Consider the following 22,838-nt stretch of genomic DNA (forward strand, 5'->3'; position numbering starts at 1 on the left):
AGAAGGCAAGCTGTTATTTGGGGCTGAATTCCACATGCTTTGCCCTTAACTCTAGTAACCGGGCCTCTGTTTACTAAGTCGCTTCCTGCTTTGCAAACAGTCAGGGGAGGAGATAATATATGTGATGAGAGCACTTTGAAAAGTTAAACGCAGTGCAGAAGTGCAAGGTAGCATTATTTGCAGGGGAATTACACACACAGGAACCTCTGTGGGCCCCCGCGCTGCCGACAGTGAGGAGCGCAGAGGGGAGGCGCCTGGGACGGCGGCGGGGCCCGGCTGCCTCTGTCCTCGCCCCGCCTGGCCCCGGTGGGTCCTGCCTCTCACTCCTACAGGATATTTGGGAAAAGAGGGAATGCCAACTGTAAGACCGTCCGTTTTTTCGGAAAGAGAATTAGACTACAAATGGAAACTTCTCATGTTCACTTTTTTTAAGTTTTCTACAAACTCTTGAGGAATGTAATCCAGTACAAAGCAAATATTTGCTCTTGAAATTTCCATTAATAATTGAGGATTTTGTATGCAGCAGCTGAAACCAATAACCACAAAACTATTGTTTTAAGAATATCATATAATATGATAATGTGTTACCTATCACACGCTGAACGTTATTGCTATTTGACTTAGGCAACATTCATCCGTGGACACGTATTTTAATTTAGAATACATATGGGGAACTTAGCCGATACATTTATAATCTATCTTCAGTAATATACATTTTCTTCTGGGGATTGGAAATTGTAATTATATTATAAAATATTTGCTTTATGATCTCAGTTTAATCCAGTGGTTAAGAGCAGAGACTCTGCCCTCTGACCACTTGTGCTGGAAACAATTCTCCACTAACAGGATGGTGGGTTACTTGCCTTGTCAGTTCACCTCCCAGAAGCCTCAGTTTGCTCATCTGTGAAATGTACATAGTATAGCTGCCTGACTTATATTATAGTAGCATAAAAAAGCTTATTTTATGTTCTTTCAGCTTTTGAAAATTTTTTTTTTTTAATTTTTAACAGACGGAGTAAATACAGTAAAGCCAAGCAAGAAGCAGATGAAGAGAAACATTTGAATCAAGGTACAGAAAATTGGATTAAAAGTAGTTTTAGAGCATGTCTCCTATTTTCAGTTTAGAAATGTTTAAATAATATTCACATGGTTGTTCATATTATATTCCTTTTATGGAATTATCCAAATAATGTACTTCAGGGTATCAAACTGAAATAGGTGAATGGGGGGGATTCTTGAAAGTGAGATTAAAGATAAGGGATGGGAAAATTCCTTTAGAGCCTTTTTTTTTTTCTCTTTTATCCACCCTGAAAAGGTGTTGGTCCAGTGGGCTCATTTTTGTAGCTGGGTGGCAAGAATTGACAGGTAACAATTTTTTTTTTTTATATTGGAAAGTAACATTTTTGGAGAAGAAGGAATAATGAATTGAATTGTAATTGCCAGGCCTTCAAAATATGTAGAATTCAGGACCATCAATATTTCTTTAGTGGATTCTAGTTCTTTTGATCTAAATGGGGTCAAAGAATAAATTCAAAGAATTGGCCCTAGAATGACTTGAGCAAGAGAGACGACTCTTAAGTGGACAGAGGTTGATAACCCTTCAGGGACACTGTTCGGTAGGAATTTCGGAGGTGATGGCACAGTCCTCTCCATCTGCACTGTCCGATACGTTAGCCAAGAGCCACATGTACTATTGAATACTTGATATGTAGCTAGTGTGAACGAGGGAGTAAATTTTACATTTTATTGAATTTTGACTAATTTACATGTAAATGCCAACATGTGGCTTGTAAGTACCCTATTAGACTGTGCAGGGAGGTAATAAAGAGAGGCTAGGGGTAAGAAGAATAATCTTAAGAAAGATTTTCTTGGGTGGCACACCTAAAGTCATAAAGGCCATGGAGTGCCTGACAACATTTTTGTTTATCTTGTTTCCTTTCTAAAACCATTCTTTGTAATTTGCATGATGTATATATTTTTAAAAACAAAAATGTTGTAATTTTTGTGTGATGAGGACAAGATTGACAGGTCTGAAAAACTGAAGGGATTGGGCCAGTCAGTGTTTTACGCCCTCTCAGTGCCCCAAAGCCCCAGGAGCTCAGGCAGGAAAGGAGAGGTGTGAATGCCAGTGGAAAGTTCCCAGGAATTTCTAGTGCATCTCTGGGTTGCCCCAGAGGTCGCATTCTGAATTTAGTTTGCAAGTGACTGTGGAGCATGGCTGAATTACACCTCCTGGTATTCAAACCATTCACAGTTAGGCTACATTTCTCCAGCTAAAGCATCCAGGGGAACTTCAAAGTCTTTACTCTTTTGCAAAACAGAAAAAATGTGGGTACCCAATGCAGAGGCTATATTCTCAAATGGATTCACTGGTATTACCCCTCTTGTTTGTTTTAACCTAGCTTTAATCTTATTTTGTTCATTGTTGGCCACATATTTCATTGTTTCAGATATTGGGCAAAAGGTGGCACCATGTAGATTTGGTCAGTTGACAAAGAAAGCTCTTACTATCTTTAGTAAAAGGGGATGGCTGGAGATGGTGGGTAGGACGTGGACAACGGATGGGGACAACAATATTCAGCTACCACATCCCAAATTCCCTCATAGAGACTCTCATTTTCTCCCTGGGATGAGTTGTTTTTTTAAAAAATTTGTCCTTGAAGTGTGAAGATACTCCAGGAAGTCAGTAGAACTGCAGCCTCTTAAGTAGCTAACAATTCTTTGTTTACCCACTAATGACAACCAGAGCAAGAATTTAAGCATTTTCGTATGTCTATGCTACGTATTCTTATCATGCTAGAACACTTCTCCTGTGCTAAATATTTGTAGACTGAGACAAGTTTATTAGTGGCTCCTGAGAAGTGTTTGGTCACCCTCTCACATATCTGTTACTTAGGTGTTAGAACTTATGTGGATCCCTTTACATATGAAGATCCCAACCAAGCAGTTCGAGAATTTGCCAAAGAAATTGACGCATCCTGCATTAAGATTGAAAAAGTGATAGGAGTTGGTAAGTGTCTGAGTGTCTATCTAATAAACTGATTTTCTTTGTGGATATTAGCTATCCATAGATGATTATATAAATGCGCATGAGTGTATTGTATGTACATGTATATGTGTAAATATCTGTGAATATGAAATTTCCTTGCTCTATGTACAACATTAACACTGTGCCTGGCGTGTAACAAGCACCCAGCAAATGTTTGCTATTACTCTTTCATCTTGAACGTGTTTCCGATCCATAGTCGATTCTTTTTCTCTCCCAAAGGTGAATTTGGTGAAGTCTGCAGTGGGCGTCTCAAAGTGCCTGGCAAGAGGGAGATCTGCGTGGCCATCAAGACGCTGAAAGCTGGTTACACAGACAAACAGAGGAGAGACTTCCTGAGTGAGGCCAGCATCATGGGACAGTTTGACCACCCGAATATAATTCACTTGGAAGGCGTCGTCACCAAATGTACGCTGGTCACTCCCTTTACAAAGCCAAGTTAGAAGTTCCTGGCAAATTAAACACACATTTTCTTTCCAGGGAAATGACAGATGGAGCAGACCCACTGATTGCTAATAGGAGGAAATCAGCGCAGGACAAGTCATTAATCTTGTAGTCAGCTCTAAATGGGTCTATGTTTAGGCTGATACCGCTCTTTCCAAGGCAGCTTGTGTGAGATTTCAGGGAAATGAATATTGCAGATTTTTGGTATGCCTCGTCATCTTTCAAATCTTTGCTAGACCCAACTGATTGTCACAAGGTAGGCGCAAGCAGATGGTAAGCAAAATAAATTTTAAGTACTTTTCATATAAAACACAACAAAAACCTCGCCACGCCTCGTGCTCGAGGCTTCAGTTCCAGATGCGAGGAGTGGATCTTGGGAATCTTTATTAGGTCGGGGCGTTTGCCTGTCTGCTCTGCCTGATTTATGGCCGCTGCAGTTCAGCACCCAGTTACAGTAACACCTGGTTGAACTTTCCTTTTTTAGTCCATTAGCATTCCCCGAGCCTGTGAACCACGCTTCAGTTAAAACACAACACAGCTCCACAGATGTATTTTACAAAGCAAACCCTGAATGTGTCGGGAAGGCTGGCTAAGACCTACTTATAAAATGCCACATGGACAGTGCAGCCGAAGTGGTTATTACTGAAGGTGGCTCTGTTCCAGGAGCCTTAGTACCTCCTGCAGCTCCTACAAGTCAGGGATCCTGAGAGCCTGGGGCTGTGTCTCCGGGAAGGCCAAGGTGCCTGTTATTTGGTTCGAGGTGCCTGTGAAATGCATCCTCAGACATCGGGTACAGAGCGGCTGCTCCAGCAAGTGAAGGGAAGGAGAAGGGTTGGTTAAGGTTTAGACTTTGTTTTTTATTTATTTATCTTTATCGTTGAAAGTATCACAGATGTCCTTTCTCTTCCCCCCTTGGCCCCTTCGACCCCCTCCCCAGGCCTTCACCACACTATAGTCTGTCCAGGGGTTAGGCTTATATGCATATAAGTTCTTTGGTTAATCTCTTCCCACCCAGCCACCCACCCCCACCTTTTAATAAACTAACCCTCCAACTTAAAGATTTAGAAAGAGAACAACAAGAGAAGCCCAGAGTAAGTAGAAGGAAGGAAATAATAAAGATCAGAGTGGAAAGAAATGACATAGAGACTAAAAAAGAACAAAAAGATTAGACTTCGAGCATTAGACCTGGGCCAGAGGGGGAGGTATGACACAGGGCATAAAATCTTTAAGAAGAGAAGGAAAGGTTAGTGAAAAGGGAGAAAGTACCCACTAGTGCAGAGGTCCCCAAACTTAAACAAACATCAGAATCCCGGGAAACTCGGCAGAACAGTTCTCTGAACCTCACCCTCAAAGGTTGGATTCAGCAGGTGGGGTGAGGTCCATGAGTTCAAACGTCAAGCTCGAAGGTAAGCCAGAGGTGCATGCAGTACCCGAGACCACACTTCGAGAACCTTCATTTGGCCTAGTGACCCAAGACTTACATGCCAACTCTACTGCTAGTTAAGCAGGCGGCCTTGACTGGTTGCTCAATACTTCAGTTTCCTCATCTGTAAAATAGAAATAAAAATAGAGCTTGCCTTCCAAGGTTGTTTTGGATGAATTAGTTAGTGTGTTTAGCATAATGCTTAGCAGAAGAAAAAAAACTAGGTGTTAACTGGTGTTACTGTGTCTTAAGAAGTACATCTCTCCCCATCTTCAGAATCCTTCCAAAAACGAACTTCAGTGTAAAGGATATATAATTCTTCCACCTCAGGTGAAGGCTATAATTAGCATAGAATAGCTCTATTTGCTTTTTAAGATTAGTTTTACAGACAGGATATTTTTCTGTTGCCTGTGGCCTTTGGGGCTGCCCTGAGTCCTTCCCTACTTTAATTAAAAGATAACATTCCGTTTAAATACTTCTGCAGGTCCAGTTTCTCAAAAGGAGGCTCTGTTCAGCTTGGGGTGTTTTTCCTGCCGCAGACAGTGATTTTCACGGCACCTCTGTAGAAGAGAGAAGAAACAGGGGATCTTTGTGTGAAAGTCCCAGCGAGCCCCTAAAACCCACAGCTATTACAGCTGTAACTGTTATAAACGACTGGGTGCATTTGCATAATGCAGTTGTCACTGAATTAAAATGATTTAAAATTTCCACCCCAGGAGCTGTCCCCTCCCCCACCCCTCCCCTCCCCACTGTGCCCCCTGCCTGTCCCAGAGAGGGATCTGCCTCCATCCCTGGGCCCAGCCTAGGCCAACTTTATAAGCCCCTTTGCTTCTGGAGATAGTCATCTTTATTTCTCTTGTAGAGCTCATAAAGGCCCTGACAAACGGATACTGTTAATAAGCAGAAAAAGGAATGTAGAAAAATTGTGAAGATGGTGCCAACAGTCGGACTAGGGAGGTGTGAGGGTGAGAAGGTGGCCTGGAGGCGTGTGAATTCATTACCAGCAGTTACTTGAGTAACTTTTTAAATTGATGAGGAGACTGTAAATTCTCTGCACTGCCCCGTCTTTTGGATCCCGCACTCTCTTCTCCGCACCACCTCTGGAGGGGCTGGTGAAATGGAAGTAGGTGTTAATGCTCCTCCAAGAGAGTTGCCCTTTCTCATAGGTTGACAGACTATCTTTTGATTGAGGCAGGTTAATTAAAAGTCATCTGGGTGCATTTGTTCTGTCTGGACGACTGGTCACAGATGTAGAAGGTAAATGAATCTGAGAACTGAGCTTCCTCCTGTTTGCGGTGACCGAGGATAGACAGGTGGAAGGGGCCCCTCTCTCCAGCCAAGAGGAGAGGCTGGAAGGGGTTTGACCCAGCCTTTGGTCTACACCGTGATTCCTGCTGCTTCTGCCAGCTTTCATTCATCACTTGAAAATAAAATCTCCATGGCATTGGTTTCTAATCCAAGATTTTTGCTTCAGAAAGATTTCTTAGACAGGACACCAAAAACACAATCGAAAAACAAATTGATAAATTGTACTTCATTGAAATGAAAAACGTCTGCTCTTAAAATTTTTGTCTCCGAAACAAAGACGTGTCCTTTCCCCCACCCCAGAACAGAGTCTGTTCTGATGGGGGTTCTGGGTGGGAAACATATTTGTTTAGAATAATTGTGGGGGCTTTTCAGCAGTGACGTGTCCCAGCCCATTTTCCCTAAGTCCAAACAGTCCACAATTACAGCAATGAAAGTGTGAATATTTTTGATTTACTATCAGACTAACATTTTATTTTCCTCCCAGGGAATCTTTTATGTTCTCTTTGCTCTAACCCTTCCTTTAGTAAAATATTGAGGATTTCCACCCCACCTCCACCCTCTCCCCACTCCTACAAATCCCCTTTAGAAAGAAGGAATTTCAGGCCTCGAGTCCATTGCCAGCGATTAAGAGACTAAAGAATGGTTCTAATTTCCTAAGGTCCTCAGAAAGAAAACTGAAGTGAAATAAAAGTGTTTCCCCCACTCCCCCCCAAACCTTAAGACCATTTTGATTTCTTTGCCAAAAAAAAAAAAGTGGGGCGGGGAGCAAGAATGTTCAAGTACTGAATTAAGATTGTCGTCTAGGATGAAATAATTTAATGAACCTTTTCTGTGATTTTGTTGTTGCTGCTGAGGTTGGCTGGCTTAGGAACCAAATAGAACAAATTTATTTGTAGAAAGGAAAAGAGAAAAAAAGGATAGCCCCTAATTTGAGCAAGATGAGGAAAGAAGTTGATATTGTTCATGCTTGATCTTTAAGACGTGTCTAAGCAATGAACTAATCAACACAGCTACTGCTTCCTGAAACGTGGGTTTCTCCAACTAAGTAAAAAAGAAAGTTTCTCTGGCCATTGATTCCTTTAGTATCGCACAAGTGGTTCTTCTGGGGACAAAATAAATTAATTATCCTAAAGATTTTTTTTCCGCCTTCAAACAAGCCTGCCCATTTATCTTCTTCCCCTTCTGCTTAAGAGAGCAATTATCCATTCACGTGCTCCCTGGGTACCAGAGGCCACTTTAGTTAAAGACCTTGTCAACAAGCCATGCGAAGGGTTAACCTTCCAGCTGGAATTTAAACCTACTCGTCTTTTTAATATTTCATTCCTAGCTCCCCACAGCTGAGGCATAAGCTTGGCTTGTTTTAATTAAATTAGATCGCACAAGACAGGTGTCTTGGCAGTGAAATTGTGCACAGCCCATTTTTATCTCATTAACCGCAGCGCTCATCAAGGGTTTGTGTTTTTCTTTCTGAAAACTCTAGGTAAACCCGTGATGATCATCACAGAGTACATGGAGAACGGCTCCTTGGATGCATTCCTCAGGGTATGTGACTACTTTATATCAAACCCAAGAAGGCTGGTATTCAGAAAACTCTAGCAAACTCCTTGCATCCATTCTATTTGGTGGTATTTTTTAATGGGGCAAAGGAAGAACTAGAGAGTGATGTGATTTTTAAAGACTGTTAAATAATCCATGTTCAACGAGGGGAGTATTTGATTTTTTTCTTGTATTGTGGGGCTGTTTGAGCCAGAGATTCATTACAGCTGGATAATTTCCATCTGTCACAGGAAGCAAACCCAGCTTCTTGGATATATTCACTTTACTAGTGAATTAGTGACTTTGGTCAAAAAGGCTCAGAAATAATGTTGAGTTTGATTATATGCCAGATACAGATATCAAAAAAGACCCAAGTAATATAAATGCTTGGTGAAAATTAATTTGGCCTAAAGCTAATGAGATTGTCCCTCACTCCTTTGCCGTAGAAGAATGATGGCAGATTTACAGTCATTCAGCTGGTGGGCATGCTTCGTGGCATTGGGTCTGGGATGAAGTATTTGTCTGACATGAGCTACGTGCATCGAGACCTGGCTGCACGGAACATTCTGGTAAATAGCAACTTGGTCTGCAAAGTGTCCGACTTTGGCATGTCCCGAGTGCTGGAGGATGACCCAGAAGCAGCTTATACCACAAGGGTAAGGAGGATTTGCAACCGCTGGGTTTTGACTCTGATGAAACTGTTCCTCTCTTCTTACTTGGATGCTTAAGCCTCTGTGATTTTACAAGTTTCCTCAGCCTTCAGAGCCTCTTCATGGCCACGCTTCCATTTTTGAACCACGTTTTCCAGACAGGGATTTCGAAACAGCCTCTATATGTGGGACCACTTACCAAGCCACAATGGGGGGCTTCATTTATTGTGTATTTTTTACACTTAACTTTTCTTTCTTTCCCTTCCTTCTTCCCTCCCTCCCTTCCTTCCTTATTTATTTATTTTTTGTTTGTTTCCTTGTGGTTTTTTTTTTTTTAGATTTTCTATTTGTGTTTTTTTTTATCATTAAAAATAATCTTATTTTAAATAAGACAGTGCAGTGTTTCTCGTTGGTTGGCTACCGACTCTGAGACTGTATACACAGGATTTATAAAACATTTACACTATGCAAGGTTTTCCAGTATCTAATGGCCTTCATTTTACGACTGGTAGATAAGCCAGGATTAGGGCACAGTTAGGAGTTATCAGTATCCAGTTAATGGCTGTGCTATCTTCGCTGGACCATCGGAATATAAGATACTAATGGAGTAAACACAGAATCATAAAAGTTATTGGCCATTAGGGCTGACACTGTTAAAATCAACATGAAGCAGACAGTTACCAGCCATTTAATGCTTACATTTTATATCTGCAATTCTAAGCATTGGGCTTTTTTTTGGTTTGGTTGGTTATTTTCTTTTTCTTCTTGTAGTGTTCAGTTTCTTAGGCTCTAGTTTTGATACTTACACATAACCTCTTTTGAATTCCAAGTGCATTCATTTAGGAAGTAATGCATCATTGTGAATGCTGGAGATCTTTTATTTTGCCCCAGTGGTTAGAGAGAGAAAAGTTAAAGGAACCTTCTGGAATGATGCACTCACGTAGATTAAACCTTTGCCAAATATTTAAGGAAGGCAGAGGCAGCCCAAGGGTCCTGAAGATCACACGTATAAATATGATACACTGGGTTTTCAGAGTAAATTACAGCGAATCGGTGCAATTTCCAGTGCAATACGTTGTCCTGTTTAGTAGCCCTAACAAAGCAAACTTTTACATGATGGCCCCTTGAACAGCTTATGGACTGACTTCAAATTGAATTCATTTCCCCAGATGGAACCCTAGGAAATTTGAAACTTGATTAAAACAAAAGATATTTGAGGGGGGAAATAAAGCATTTAAAAATTTTCCTGGGTAACAGTCAATTGTTTTTCCAATTTTGCAGGTGTTTTCTTTTTTAATTAGATGGTAACCAAAATCCTGCCCTCGCTTTATTAAAGCCAATAATGACTCTAGCACCTGCGGTCACTTGGCTTCTCCTGGAGCCTATTTAGTGTTACCTTCTCGCTGTGTTGGCCTGGATAAGAGCAGGATGAGTGCGACAGAAATTTTCATTTTAACTTCTTAGTTCACGATCTTAGCAGCAAAACAGAATATTGCCTTTGTGCTGCCGGGGGACAAACTTTACCAAGGAGTCGAAACGAGTGTGGTCCGCACATCCGTTGCTTTATCGTGGCCAACACGCAGCCCTAAAGCCTGCGCTGCCCTCGCGGCGCCTGGGCCACGCGCCGCGGGAATAACCGACGGCTGACTGTTCGCAGGGCGGCAAGATTCCCATCCGGTGGACGGCGCCCGAGGCCATCGCCTACCGAAAATTCACCTCGGCCAGCGACGTGTGGAGCTACGGCATCGTCATGTGGGAAGTGATGTCGTATGGAGAGAGGCCCTACTGGGACATGTCCAATCAGGACGTGAGTCTTTATGTTCCGAAATGCTCGCCTTTGCTTTGAGAGGCGGGGAGTTTGGCCCTGGTGTGTGGCAGAGCGCGGGTGGAGCTTGAAATGACACAGTGAACTCGGGGTGCTTCGTCCACAGGGGCCTCGTGCTCTAGTTCAGCCTTGTGGTGGCAGATTCCAAGGACCGCAGTTGCACAGCTTGAATGTTACAGTGTGGCAGACAGGCTTAGAGGGATGCGGAGATCAGTGACGCGGGACAGCCTTTGAACTTGCATAACTTCCAAATTCGTACTGAAGCCAAATTAAGCTGAATTTTAAGAAAATGCAAGGATATATGAAAAACGCACATTTCATATGTGATTGAATCGACATGAAAGGTTCATTGCAAGAAAACTAGTGAATGTTTTAAAGCTGACAGAGTTGTAATTAGAGCTTGCCCCTGGAGGACTCTAAAATAAAGCTTCACTAAATGACCCTTTGTAAATTATGCACATCCCTTTAAATGTACCATCTGGACTACTGCGTGAGGGAGTATCCACAACGCCTGCAATTTCAGAAAAGCATTCAATAATGACACTAATAAGATTCCAGAGTAATAGAATTTAATTATAAACATCTCCAGTGAGAAAGGACCAAAAAAAAGCCTAGACCAGTGGGTCTTCCTGGGACACTTATTAGCTAATTCTGGAAAGGTTTTAGTTAGTTGTGAAAGGGCTGGAAATCAGATCACAATAAAATGGACACTCTTCAAACTTTAAAATTTTTTATTATATACAGGGTGTCCCAAAAAATGTGTATACATACACTTCGAATAATTATAAAGGCAGTGTTTATTCAAATACATTTCATTTTGAAAATTGAGCTATCAGCTGTTACAGTGTGTATACATTTTTTGGGACACCGTATATCTGAGGTAGAATATTAGCAAAGAGTGTTTATAAATGCATGGTATTCAATATCAATAAAAATTTTATTTTAGATAAAATAAAATAAAATTTTAGATAATTTTATTTTAGATAAAATTTTATTTTAGATATTTTAGATATTTTTAGATAAAAAAATTTTATTTTATCTAAAATAAATTCTCTCTGGTGTGGAATGTTACCTGGCCATCTACCATGTCCTGAAAACAAAGGGACTTGCAGAGCCTTGACAGTTCAATGAAGAGCCAGGTGTACTTAAGAAACAGGATGCTTGTTGCCTTATCAATAAGAGAATATTCAGAGCAATCGAGAAACTAATGAACTCCTTGTCAGGTGGGGCCAAAAGAATTCTCTAACCAGATTAAGAGGAATGGTCCTGTTGACACTGGATTATCTGTAAATTGTAAAGCAAGGTTCCTGGCAGATAGGAGGAAAGACAGCAGCTGGCATAGCTGATAAATAATTACCAGCTGGAAAAGACTATAGACGTGAATGGTGTGTAGTCTATTGTTTGATGTTCCCATGCTACACAGACCCCTTCACGTACCTTTCTTGTAGCAACATTTGGGTTTAATTTAGAGGGACAGAGACAAACAACCTAAGTGAGCAAGTGATGTATACATTTACTTATTTGATATTTAAACTTTCCTTTTTTTTTTTTAGTTGAGAGTCATGGTCAAATGCTCATAATAGCAGATTATCTAAAGATTTTGTTAGTTTCCCTGCCCTAAATATTTTTAGATCTGTAGTTTTGATAGTTTCTATATTATGTTAAAATCATTTTGGTGGTTTAAAATTTTCACTTGTCTGGCTTTCTCCATGAAAAAGCATCTGAAGCCGTTTCCACAAATAGTATTGATGTAGCATTCATGTGTATTGGGCTTGGTGTTGGATTGTGTTAGAACAGGAATCAATAGGAAATGTAACTGGAGAATTACTTTCATGAGTAGAATTTGGCATATGGTGAATGAGGCAAAGTAACTGTTGAAAATATGTCAAATCTATCAAGACTTTTGTTGGTTATAATCCTCTGCCCCCCAAAACATTCAGCAGTAAACTGAGAAAATATGCTTTGTTAACCCACAAGTCATCTTCCAAGCTGGCAGTGGATAGGGAGCTAATGAAAGAATATTAAGCAGTCTGAGGGTTTTATAACAAATTGTGTTACCCCAGCATTAGCACAGTGTTGCTCACATTGTCATCAGCTCGATATAAAATGTTTTCATCAAGTCTAGAGGCAACGCCCATGCACCTGGAGAGATAAAAGAAAGTGAGGGGATCAAGCTGACCTGATGTGATTACCAGAAATAAGGAGGGTAACTTTCAGTTAGGTGGCATATAGACGTCTACTTCAGAAGGAGTAAATAAATACTAATACAACAGGATGCTGGCAAACACACATGGGGAAAAAAGGATCAGATAACTTAATAAATCACAAAATGGTTGTTAAACGGAAACAGTGTGCTGGCTAAAAGATAAGAAGTCATGCTTGTGCATAGAAACTGGTCCCAACTGAACTGACCGTGTTGTGTTGAAGGCTAATTGTTCAGCAGTAAATGGACCCACCCCAGGGTGAATGCAATGTGGACATTGAGATGGCTACAGCCAGCCACTGGTTGTTTCGCTGGCAACTATCATTTTTTTTAGGGGGAGGGGGCAGGGGATGGTGGAAAGACTGGTTTAAAACAAATAAAACTTTTAAAAATCCCCAAACAAGCAAAAGCACCTCCAGAATCTCATAGGATACCCATAAACAAAGTTTATGAGTAGCTAAGAAATTATGAAGTAATTCCCCTCTTTAAATTTGGCATGAGTCATGCCGTATTGCATTACTGGGATTTATGCCATGAAGAAGGGGGGTTTAGAGAAAAGTCAATAAGAAAAATACGTAAGACCTGTGAAGACAGATTAGAAAAATTAGAATTAGGAAAAGGACTGTTGAATGATTTATTTATGTCTCACTAGGCAGGGAGACCACTCCGGGTAGTGGGACAACATCATCTACTATTATAATGTTTTTCCTTAGATGTGTCTGTGTCCCCTTTAAAATATAAATGCCTTAAAAGAAGATTAAAAATGTTTTGCTTTGCTGTCACTCTTTTTAATCTACTTATACTTTTAACAAGGTCAAATGACAGTCAGCTGAGAAGAAGAGAGTTGTACAGAATTGGCATATTGGTGTATTTTGGTCTCCCAAAAGTAGAAATGGCTGGGCATCTAGAAAGATTGAGCAGTGTGCTATTTTAGAGGTTGGCGGGGTCTTCTGGATTGGGAGGTCTGGAAGGCGGTCTCTGGTTTAGACCCATTAGCTGTCTGAGCAAGAAGACACAGGCTTAACTGATGCGAAGGGGCTTCCATTTTGGAGGCAACTATTAATGCTTCCTAAGGAAGATCTTTAGCAAGGTTAGGGACTCTTTTTCCTAAGAGTTCTTAGCAGATGCTGGGGAGCAGAGCGGAGAGAGCCATTGCCTTGTGATATCTGAGGGTCAGATCAACACCGTGTTATCGATGTGCTTGCGCTCTAGTCGCTCGAACGTCCTGCATCTCCACTTGAGAGCTGCAGGTTGGCATGGCTGCCACTTGAGAAGACCTCATGGCGACAGCTGGCTTGCCTACCCCGCTGCGAGCAGTACTCAGGTCCAGCTTGGCTTCTGTGAAGGAACTGGAGGTGTTCCCATGCTCAAGCTTGCTGGCAGCTTAATGTGCAGGGAACTAGACCCTCAGGAGGGTGAGCCGCTAACAACAGCTTGCCTGGCAGCTGCACATATTGTGTTTTCTTCGATAGGTGATTAAAGCCATTGAGGAAGGCTATCGGCTGCCCCCTCCAATGGACTGCCCCATCGCCCTCCACCAGCTGATGCTAGACTGCTGGCAGAAGGAGAGGAGTGACAGGCCTAAATTTGGGCAGATTGTCAACATGTTGGACAAACTCATCCGCAACCCCAGCAGCCTGAAGAGGACAGGGACCGAGAGCTCCAGGTGAGCCTTGCTTGCTTAACTGTGATGTGTGAAAGAATACATTGGAGGTGGCAGGCCGGCGGTGACTCACGTTAATTCCTGCCCTTTAGTAAGAGGTCACTTCGTAGCCCTCTGCAACCTGGGTGGTTTCTTTCTCAATTAGTGGAGTATTTATGGTAGTTCACGTCACCGTTTTGAAGAGCCAAATACCTGTCAGGCCTCAAAGAGTAGTAAGAAAAACAAATTAAAAAAAAAAAAAGCAACAACAGAATAATTAAAGTGCTTGTTTTATGATGCTGGACCTGGACATTTTGGAAGACGGATGAAATATACTTTTGGAAGACATTCAGGTTGCTAGATGCTATATTTTGAAAAGGAAAAGGAATACTGTGTTTGTAAAAGGTAAGGATTAGAGAACAGCTCTTTGTACACTGCGGTCTTAAATCGACTTCTAAAGTGTTAATTGTTGCAAGAGATGCATTAGGTTTCAGTTCTTAAAGTTTCTCTTTTCTGAGTCTTTCAAGAGCAGCGGGAAGGAGGACCGAGATAGAAACTGATCGAGTTACAAAGCATGCAGGCAAATGTTCGCGAAGGGGTTTAAAAGCTATAGTGACTGAGCCACCTGTACAGAGGTAGTTATTTCGCTGGGAAGAGCAAGGTGAAGTGTATCAGTACAGAAAAAACATACGGATACCACAAGTCTGTAGTTCAGTAGGGACTTTTCTTCATGGGGCTGAGCTTCACTGGCTTAAGGTTCAAGATCCCTAGATGCCAGCTCCTCGGAAAAAGGCGTAGAGCATCCTGATCAATTAAATGACCTAAGAGGGCAGGCACAGTAAGACCAGGTGATTCAGGCCTGCGTGAGGCGAGGCAGCTACTCAATTCCACGTCTGCATTTCTCAAAGGCGTCTCTTTCATCACGACCCTGAGCTAAAAACAGGAGGACATTTTTTCCACGACATGCAAGCTCTTCCCGTCCTGGACAGCACTAGGATGTGCTCCTTTAGTGTTTCTCCTGAAAACCTAGCCTAAAGATCACAGACGAGAAGGACTGCACTTATTATGATAATGCATGAAAAAAAGAATTTGGAGCAAACAGCAGAGGAACCTTCTGTTCTCTTTTAGGCTTTCAGATCCCTTAGCATTGGCCACTATACAAAGAGCTCAGTGGTTAAGCTCTTCTCTAATGACATCGGGCTGAATTCACGTCTTACTCCTGCCACCTGGTAGCTATGTAACCTAAAAAAAAAAAAAAGGAACATTTCTGGGCTAGTTTCTATTCTTCTGTTCACTGAGAGAGTGAAAATAGATGGCTCTAAGGCCAGGCTTCCATGTAGCTGGCTTCCTCTATTCCATAGTAAACCTTCAGCGTTTATATCTGCAGCTCTAGATCTCATGTATTATATCTGAGAGTCCTAAGGCCGGGACTTAGAGCTTCTCGTGATGGCATAAACTATTCAACTACCAATATTCCATAATTTGTGCCTAGCACCAAAGTACAGGGGGAAAAAATGAGTTATTGCATATACTTTTCTCAATGCTAATTTCTTTTCACTGATGGTACTTAAATAGCTTCGATGCTTATCACCACTTGCCAATAATGGGGTATAGTTGTAACGTGATATGTAACTGAGCACAAAATTGAGTGAATGTCACGGTGCTCCACAGAGAGCACAGAGACTTCCAGAGCAAGCTGGACAGTGTCCCTCAGAGTTTATTGATATGGAGTGAGGAAATTTCCATCCTAAGGTCATTTTGACCTTCTCAAGTACCTAGAATTTACGTCTCCTATTAATGTTCTTGGCTTAAAGTTAGAAGCAAATGCAAATTGTTGCTCCTTGTTTGGTAATGAATATTTGAATTGGTGAACATTCTACACTGGTACTTAAAATCCTATGTAGTAGTATTTTTTATTGACTCAAAATCGGGGGAAGAATTAAATCTTGATTGTTCTTGCGATGAAAACCTGCAGAATTTTACTTATGAACTTGGGTGTAATTGAGATAATGGACATAAAAGAAAGGTCACAAAGACAAGCTGCTATTTGAGCACAGAACTAATTGATAAAACAAGTCTTTGTTAAAATATTTACATAAAAAAGAAGTAATACAAATCAAAATAACTTTGGTAAAAATTAGAATGAAAAATGGAATTGGATTAATTCTGCCATGTAGAAAGTGAATCAAGACATTACATTGACTTAATTTTGTTTTTACAAGAAAGGAACTGTTTTGGTTGAAAATTCAATAATGATGATAATCGTTGAGCATTCGATTTAAATGTTTGTGTTCAAACAACATAGTCTCTGGATGAAAGTCATGTCAAAAGTTAAGATAAACTTCATTCCATAATTTCTAGAGAAAAGGGAACTTTAAGGAAATATAACTTAAGCAGCAGTGTTGCTCTGCAGGTAGTTGCAGTAAGGGTGCTATAGAATACCCTGTGAAGGGCTACCCTGTGAGGATTAGGTATTTTGATGATGAAGATGACTGTGAGTCTGCTACTATATACTTTCCTTTAATAAATGACTTATTATTTATCAATACTATGAAGAATGGCAGAATTCCTGCCTTGAACTATAGTCATTCTTAACAATAACCTGATATCAAACACCTGGCCTGAGAAATGCGTAAGCTAATAAATAAGTTAATAAAATGTGCTCAGATTTGTGGAAATGATTATTCAGGAGCCCCTGTAAGGGAGTTCGGGAGCGCATTCCACAGTTTCAGCAGTGATCAAAGTGGCCTTTCTTCCTTCAGCCTTGGCACACGTGCGGGCGGGCAGGGCTGATTAAAGGGGATTAACTCCCTGCTGTCCCAGGTTGTTTCCAGGGCGCCGGGACAGCCTGCAGACCTGGCTGGGAGCTCGTCCCACTCGAACTCTTGCTGCTTTCTCCTTCCATCAAGTCCGGCAGGCTGCAGCTCGCGGTTTTCTCTACCCTTACTTCGCTAGGGTTTCCATAGTTGCTGCACGAAAGTTTGTAATGTTCAGTGCTGGCAGGGACTGGACTCTTTCTGCAAAGACTGAACCCATTTCAGCCCCAAGGGCTCCCCCGATCTTTACCCCAGGCTAGGTCGTTAAAAAAACAACTGCTATGATTATTAATGCACTAAGAGGTTCACGTGAAACAAATGTGGGGCACGAAATGAAGAACAGAAAGGGTGATTGACACAGGCTTTTAGAAGCTTTGCGAAATTGGGGGCAAAACACATCACAGGATGACATTTGACGATGGTCACTCTGCGTAAAGCCCACCCCCAGTGTTTCCGTTCCCCTCGTCTGCGTCGGGCGCCCTGACCTCTGAGCCTTGCTGTCTCCGCCCATAGCTCTGTCTGCACTTTCTCCTTCCATTTCCAGACCCAACACCGCCTTGCTGGACCCAAGCTCCCCGGAATTCTCCGCCGTGGTATCGGTGGGCGATTGGCTCCAGGCCATTAAAATGGACCGGTATAAGGATAATTTCACGGCTGCTGGTTACACCACACTAGAGGCTGTAGTGCACATGAACCAGGAGTAAGTACTCAGCGATGTAACGCAAAAGGGTAAATCTGGATTTAATAGTATTTTCCCTTTTTTTTTTTTTTTGCTTTGAGCTGCATAATCATCCTACCCATTAAAACACACAAACACAAACCAAAACTGGAATGCCTTTCATTCTGATCGAGTATAATTTTACACAGCCTTTGCACAGCACCTACATTGTCCCATTAAATTGCTTAATTAAACGCGTTAGTACACCTGCCTTGTTGTGCTGTATGAACTGTGGCCGAGTCCCATGTGTGTCTGCATGAAGCGCGGGAAAGAGGTGCTCAGGCCTCACAACGTTACCCTCTGTCCCTTTTCTCCCCCACGCAGCGACCTGGCCCGCATCGGCATCACAGCTGTCACCCACCAGAATAAGGTCTTGAGCAGCGTCCAGGCGATGCGATCCCAAATGCAGCAGATACACGGCAGGATGGTCCCCGTCTGAGCCGTACTGACTAAACTCAAAACTCTTGAAATTAGTTTACCTCATCCATGCACTTTAATTGAAGAACTGCACTTTTTTTACTTCGTCTCCGCCCTCTGAAATTTACGAAACAATATCTATCTGCAGCGTGGCTTGGTGCACAGACCGCCGGAAACCGAGCTTAAGGCAATGACCAGCATCACTTGAATTCGACCTGGGACGAATTGTTTCTCAGAAGTACTTCCCCCGTCACCAGTTTGTAAAATACATGTACCTGTACCAATAGGACTCCGCCTCCGGGCGTGGACCCCGCATTTGCTGCCAGACACAGCTTCTCTGAGACATCTGATCCTCTCTCCATTTGGAATTACAACCGTAGTATTTGGTTCGTGGCCTAAATGACAGTCCTCCTTCCTTCACTGGAATGAAGACCATGCCCAGGAACATTTTGGAAGGACTCACTTGTAGCTTCTAAGGCTTGGTTCATGCCAGAGGGGAGACCTAGGTGACAACCGTGTGGCCCGTCAGTGTTGCTCCTTCAGTGCTCAGGCCACCTGGCAGATTGTGATGCCATGAGGGGATGAACAGACAAGGAAAGTGGATTTTAAAATAGTAATAATAAAACCCAAGCACCGTACATACCCCTAACTGGACAAACGAGGTCTGTTTCTTTGGTTGGGCCTGAGGCTGTGCCATATGAAGTCTTCTTTGGGGACTCTACAAACTTACCGTAACTACCTTACGGATAGTGGACTGTGACAATCTTGAATAGAGAACTTTCACACTTCCCTTTGTAGAAGCAAACCCAAATCTCCAAGGTAAGGCAAAAAAAGTCCTGCGATGACTCTTTTTCGGATGAAAACGTTGTTTTTTTGAAACTTGATCTTATTTGAAACACTGAGCAGTAAATGTTTTTTTCACATCTATCAGGTAGTTTAGGGTTCCTCCAATATTTCAACCCTTTCTTAAGAGTGGGAGAGGAGACCAAAACCAATATCGCTTCCCTACTGTTCTTCCAGGAAGAAGTGAGATAAGAGCCATACTCAGTCAGGTTCAAGTGGACGGGCGCCTACCGGCTGCGCTGTCTCTTACACAGAGCTCCTCTGGCCCTTTGGTGCCCTTCATGACACAGATATTTATCGAGCATCTTCTGGGTACCAGGTAGTAACCTCCAACCTTGGTGGGTCACACACATGCCCCATTCTTTGGAGAGTTTGCCTCAGTTGAGGACCCTTTCCAGTAGTCTCATTTTTACAGCTGCTCTAGCAGCCCTTGTTCCAACAGGGTGAGCCAGGGGGAATTTACCAAGGTGCCAGTGGCGAGACTTGGAGCTCGGCTTGATTTCCTCATTATCGGAAAGTAACCTACTAAAAAGCATCTTTTTCATCCAGAAAGCCCATTAACCTTAAGATGCTTCTCTTTTAATCCTGAAATTTTCTTCTTGAAACATGTAAAAGAAATGGCTTTGTTCATTTCTGGAAGCCACCAGCCTAACTTTTTTGACCAGACACATTTTAACTTTTTTTTTTACCTTCCACTGTTATCACTTTTAAACAACAGCTTGGCTGATTTTAATGACCTTTTCTCCCCCTTGGTTTTATCCTGAAAGCTGTTTCTTATAGAGCAAAAAAATGTTAAATTTGATGCTGTCAAATCATGACAGTTTAGTACAAAACCTTTTGCAGCATGAGTTATAAAAGCTTTTCTGTTCAGGAGGAATATGAAATTTGTTTTTAAAACTGCTTCAACAATTTTTGTTTCATCACCACTTCTTCTAAAGCCTGGAAGTTCTGGATATTCAGGTTCAAAGTCGACAAGTGTAGCTATTGTATAGATGGGGAAGATTTGTTCGCTTTTTTTAAAAGTTTATAATTTTTTTCTTTCAGCACAGCTGTGGAGTCTTTTATATTCAATTTTCACAGGCTAATTCAAATAAGACAGCATTATGGCATTGTCTTATATGTAAAAAGAGAATGCTACCTTGCATATATTGAATAATTACAAGTTTTGCTTTCTTAAATTCGAGAACTTAAGACCTGAAGTATTTTATTAAACCTTGAACATATTCAAAGCAGAATATTTTGAAGGAGAGAGTGCCAATTCTAAGATGTTCTATGCTGGTGTCGTTTTACTTTTCAGTAGGTATCTCTTTAAATGAAATAATCAGGCGGGGATTGAAAGAAAGGTGGAATTTGAAACCTTTATTCAAAGGTTGCCTTCTGAATCTTAATTTTCACACACACAGGAGTTAGAGTGCAGGCCAGTGGAAAAGCCAACGAAGGTCTTTCCAAGTGTCTAAAATCGTATCCAGTAGCACTAAGAGTGTTAACACAGGGTTTCCACAGAGTTACATGCTTTAGAAGAGCAGGGTGAGGACGATAGAAACGTCGCCTTCTTTCCCAGGGCGTGGAGCCAGACTCTGGCATTCAGACAGCTATGGATTCTGAAACCAACTGAGATGTTGACACTGGGAAATTCACCCCGTGTTTCTTTGTAACTCAGTTCCTCCACCTGTAAATTAGAGATCATGATACTTTAATAATAACTCCTTTCCTGACATGCGATTGTAAGTGGATGTGAAATACTCTTATGTGGACACACTGAATGTCACAGAAGAAAGGTGTACTCTTCCCCTACGGTTTCCCAAGTGTTATTCATCCATCTTTCACTGGGAAGCCAAATGTCTTATTGCACATGCTGGAGTGAGGTGAAATGAAGTTCAGTGGTAGGGAGCCACGCAGATGAAGCCTCTCCACTTTATATGGATTTATGAGTCTTTGGGGGTAAATGTGTATCTATACAAAAAGTGGTAGACCTATCAAATTACTCCTGTATTATTTAGCCTTGGAATTCATGAAAAAAATTTTTTTCTTTTTAATTATGGAAACAGTGAAATGCACAAGTAAGACTCCACTGCATTGAAAGGAACTGGATACTAATGGCACTTTGATGTCTTCAAGACAGACTCAAAGGAACAGAGCTTTGTTTATTTAGTCACAATGAAAGTCACATTTTTTACTGATGATCCCACATGGGCCACATGCTTTGTCTGGTCTCTGATCCAGCGATTCCCCACAATAAAGGAGTTGCCTGAATTCGAAGGAGGAAAGAAGATTTATTTTCCCCACTCTTAGTCCGGCATCGAGTAGACACAGAACTTCGTATTCCCACACTTCTCCCTTCAAACATCCAATCCTTTTCCCACACAGAGTCCCCAAGTAGCCCACTTAATATTACAAAGATATTTGCATAATATATATTTATATTTAGGTGCTGGGAAGAAGGGGTTCGCAACCCAAAACGAGACATGTGCTTTTGAAAGGACACTTTCTCCCCTGGAATTTCTATTAGCAAAAGATTGTCTTCAAATTGTTTGCATATCCATGTGGTGTTGGTTGTACTGCATCAGAGTCTTAAGATCATTTTCATGTTCTCCTTTGCTTTCATATAAATACATGCCTGCCTGATAAAATCCCTTCACAGTCCGGTTGCAAAGCTACATTGGATAGACTCACTGATTTCCGGAGAAGAAACTGTGGGCAAGGCAGATCCGACCCCTTTTCTTTCATTTGTCTCATGACTGTCGAAATGAATGGCGTTGACAAGCGGCTTCTTAAAGACCTTGGTAGTTACACCCTTACCCACATTTATCATTTTTAATTGCTTAAGAAGCACTTTCTATCTGATTTCTATAATTTCTATACTATTTTATAAGAAAAGTTTATTTCTCTCTTTCCAAATAGACTAAAGTATTTTCTACAAGTTTGAAAAGTGGTCATCTACCTCAAAGAAACAAAATTTTATTAAATAAGCAAAATTGTCTCTAAAGATACATTTTGGTTTTAATCCTTGCTCTACACTTGAGGCCAACTGCCAAGCACGGCCACTGGGGTGGGAGATACAGTCCAAGAAGCAACCTTGATGGTCAGTTGTTGCAAAGGAAAGACGAGGGAATGGCTTCTTTTGGCTTGAGTTGATTATTTGGCAAGTGAGGAGCCCCAGTGATTTCACTGTATTGTGCCAGCCTTGTTTGATTCTAGGCTGATGGGTCATCTGTGGCAGATTAGTCCTTGGTGGGCTTGAGCCACCAAGACCACTGTCACGGTTGCTCCAAACCTCTCACTGTGCCCATGGCCCTAGGTTCCCTCCCTCTGCCTGTTCCACGCAGAGTGTATGGATCTTTTACTAATTAGATAACCTCGTTCATTAAAAGTCACTTTCTTTTTAAGAAAAAGATCCAAGACTTTTAGTTCCGAGTTTGCATTTTTTCAGTCGTATTGTTGGGATGTTTCCAAATCCAAATGTCCCCAAGACACACAGTTTCCCACTTTGGAAAGACGGGACGCCAGCGTCCAGGCTTTGACAGTAGCCCAGTGGGCCTTTCCACGCTTCACCAACTCGAAGCCCTTCTCACCTCGCACAACTGAGCCATACAAGCCGTAATTTTCATTTCAAAGACAGGCTCTTCACACACGGCTCTAGGCTCAGACCGTGCGGGGTTCTGGTCCCATTGCGGCCGCTTCAGGGCTTATGACCGAGAGCGGGTGGCGTAGCCTCCCTATGCTTCAATGTCCTCGTTCATGTAACAGAAACAAGACTAGTACCTTCCTCGGAGTAGTTACGATTAAGCTGCAAATGCCCGTAGTTTTTTGGTTGTTAGAGTTGTCATTTCTCAGAAGGAGAAATATGAATCCATGGTCTCCCTCCCGGACGGCCTCTTGCTGAGCCCCACCCACTCCTAGGCACCCCGCTCTTCCCTGCGGCGCTGGCGGGCAGCCGGCTGGCCACGGGGTCGATGCTTTGCCTGAG

General features: G+C 41.9%; 1 protein-coding gene across 2 annotated transcripts in view; it reads left to right on the plus strand.

Annotated features, from left to right (window-relative positions):
- The window catches only part of EPHA4 (EPH receptor A4), a 135,253-nt gene that overhangs the window by 109,925 nt on the left and 2,490 nt on the right, over positions 1-22,838 (plus strand). For both annotated transcript variants that reach the window (XM_081142898.1, XM_081142899.1), the window contains 9 exons: positions 1,011-1,069; positions 2,897-3,010; positions 3,269-3,454; positions 7,702-7,763; positions 8,204-8,413; positions 10,065-10,214; positions 13,908-14,101; positions 17,438-17,593; positions 17,936-18,847. In XM_081142898.1, coding sequence (XP_080999024.1) covers positions 1,011-1,069; positions 2,897-3,010; positions 3,269-3,454; positions 7,702-7,763; positions 8,204-8,413; positions 10,065-10,214; positions 13,908-14,101; positions 17,438-17,593; positions 17,936-18,050 — 1,246 coding nt within the window. In that variant the 3' untranslated portion in view covers positions 18,051-18,847. The remainder of the gene's footprint in view (positions 1-1,010; positions 1,070-2,896; positions 3,011-3,268; positions 3,455-7,701; positions 7,764-8,203; positions 8,414-10,064; positions 10,215-13,907; positions 14,102-17,437; positions 17,594-17,935; positions 18,848-22,838) is intronic.

The sequence above is a fragment of the Miniopterus schreibersii genome, assembly GCF_964146895.1.
Source record: "Miniopterus schreibersii genome assembly, chromosome: 7".
Lineage (NCBI taxonomy): Eukaryota > Metazoa > Chordata > Mammalia > Chiroptera > Miniopteridae > Miniopterus > Miniopterus schreibersii.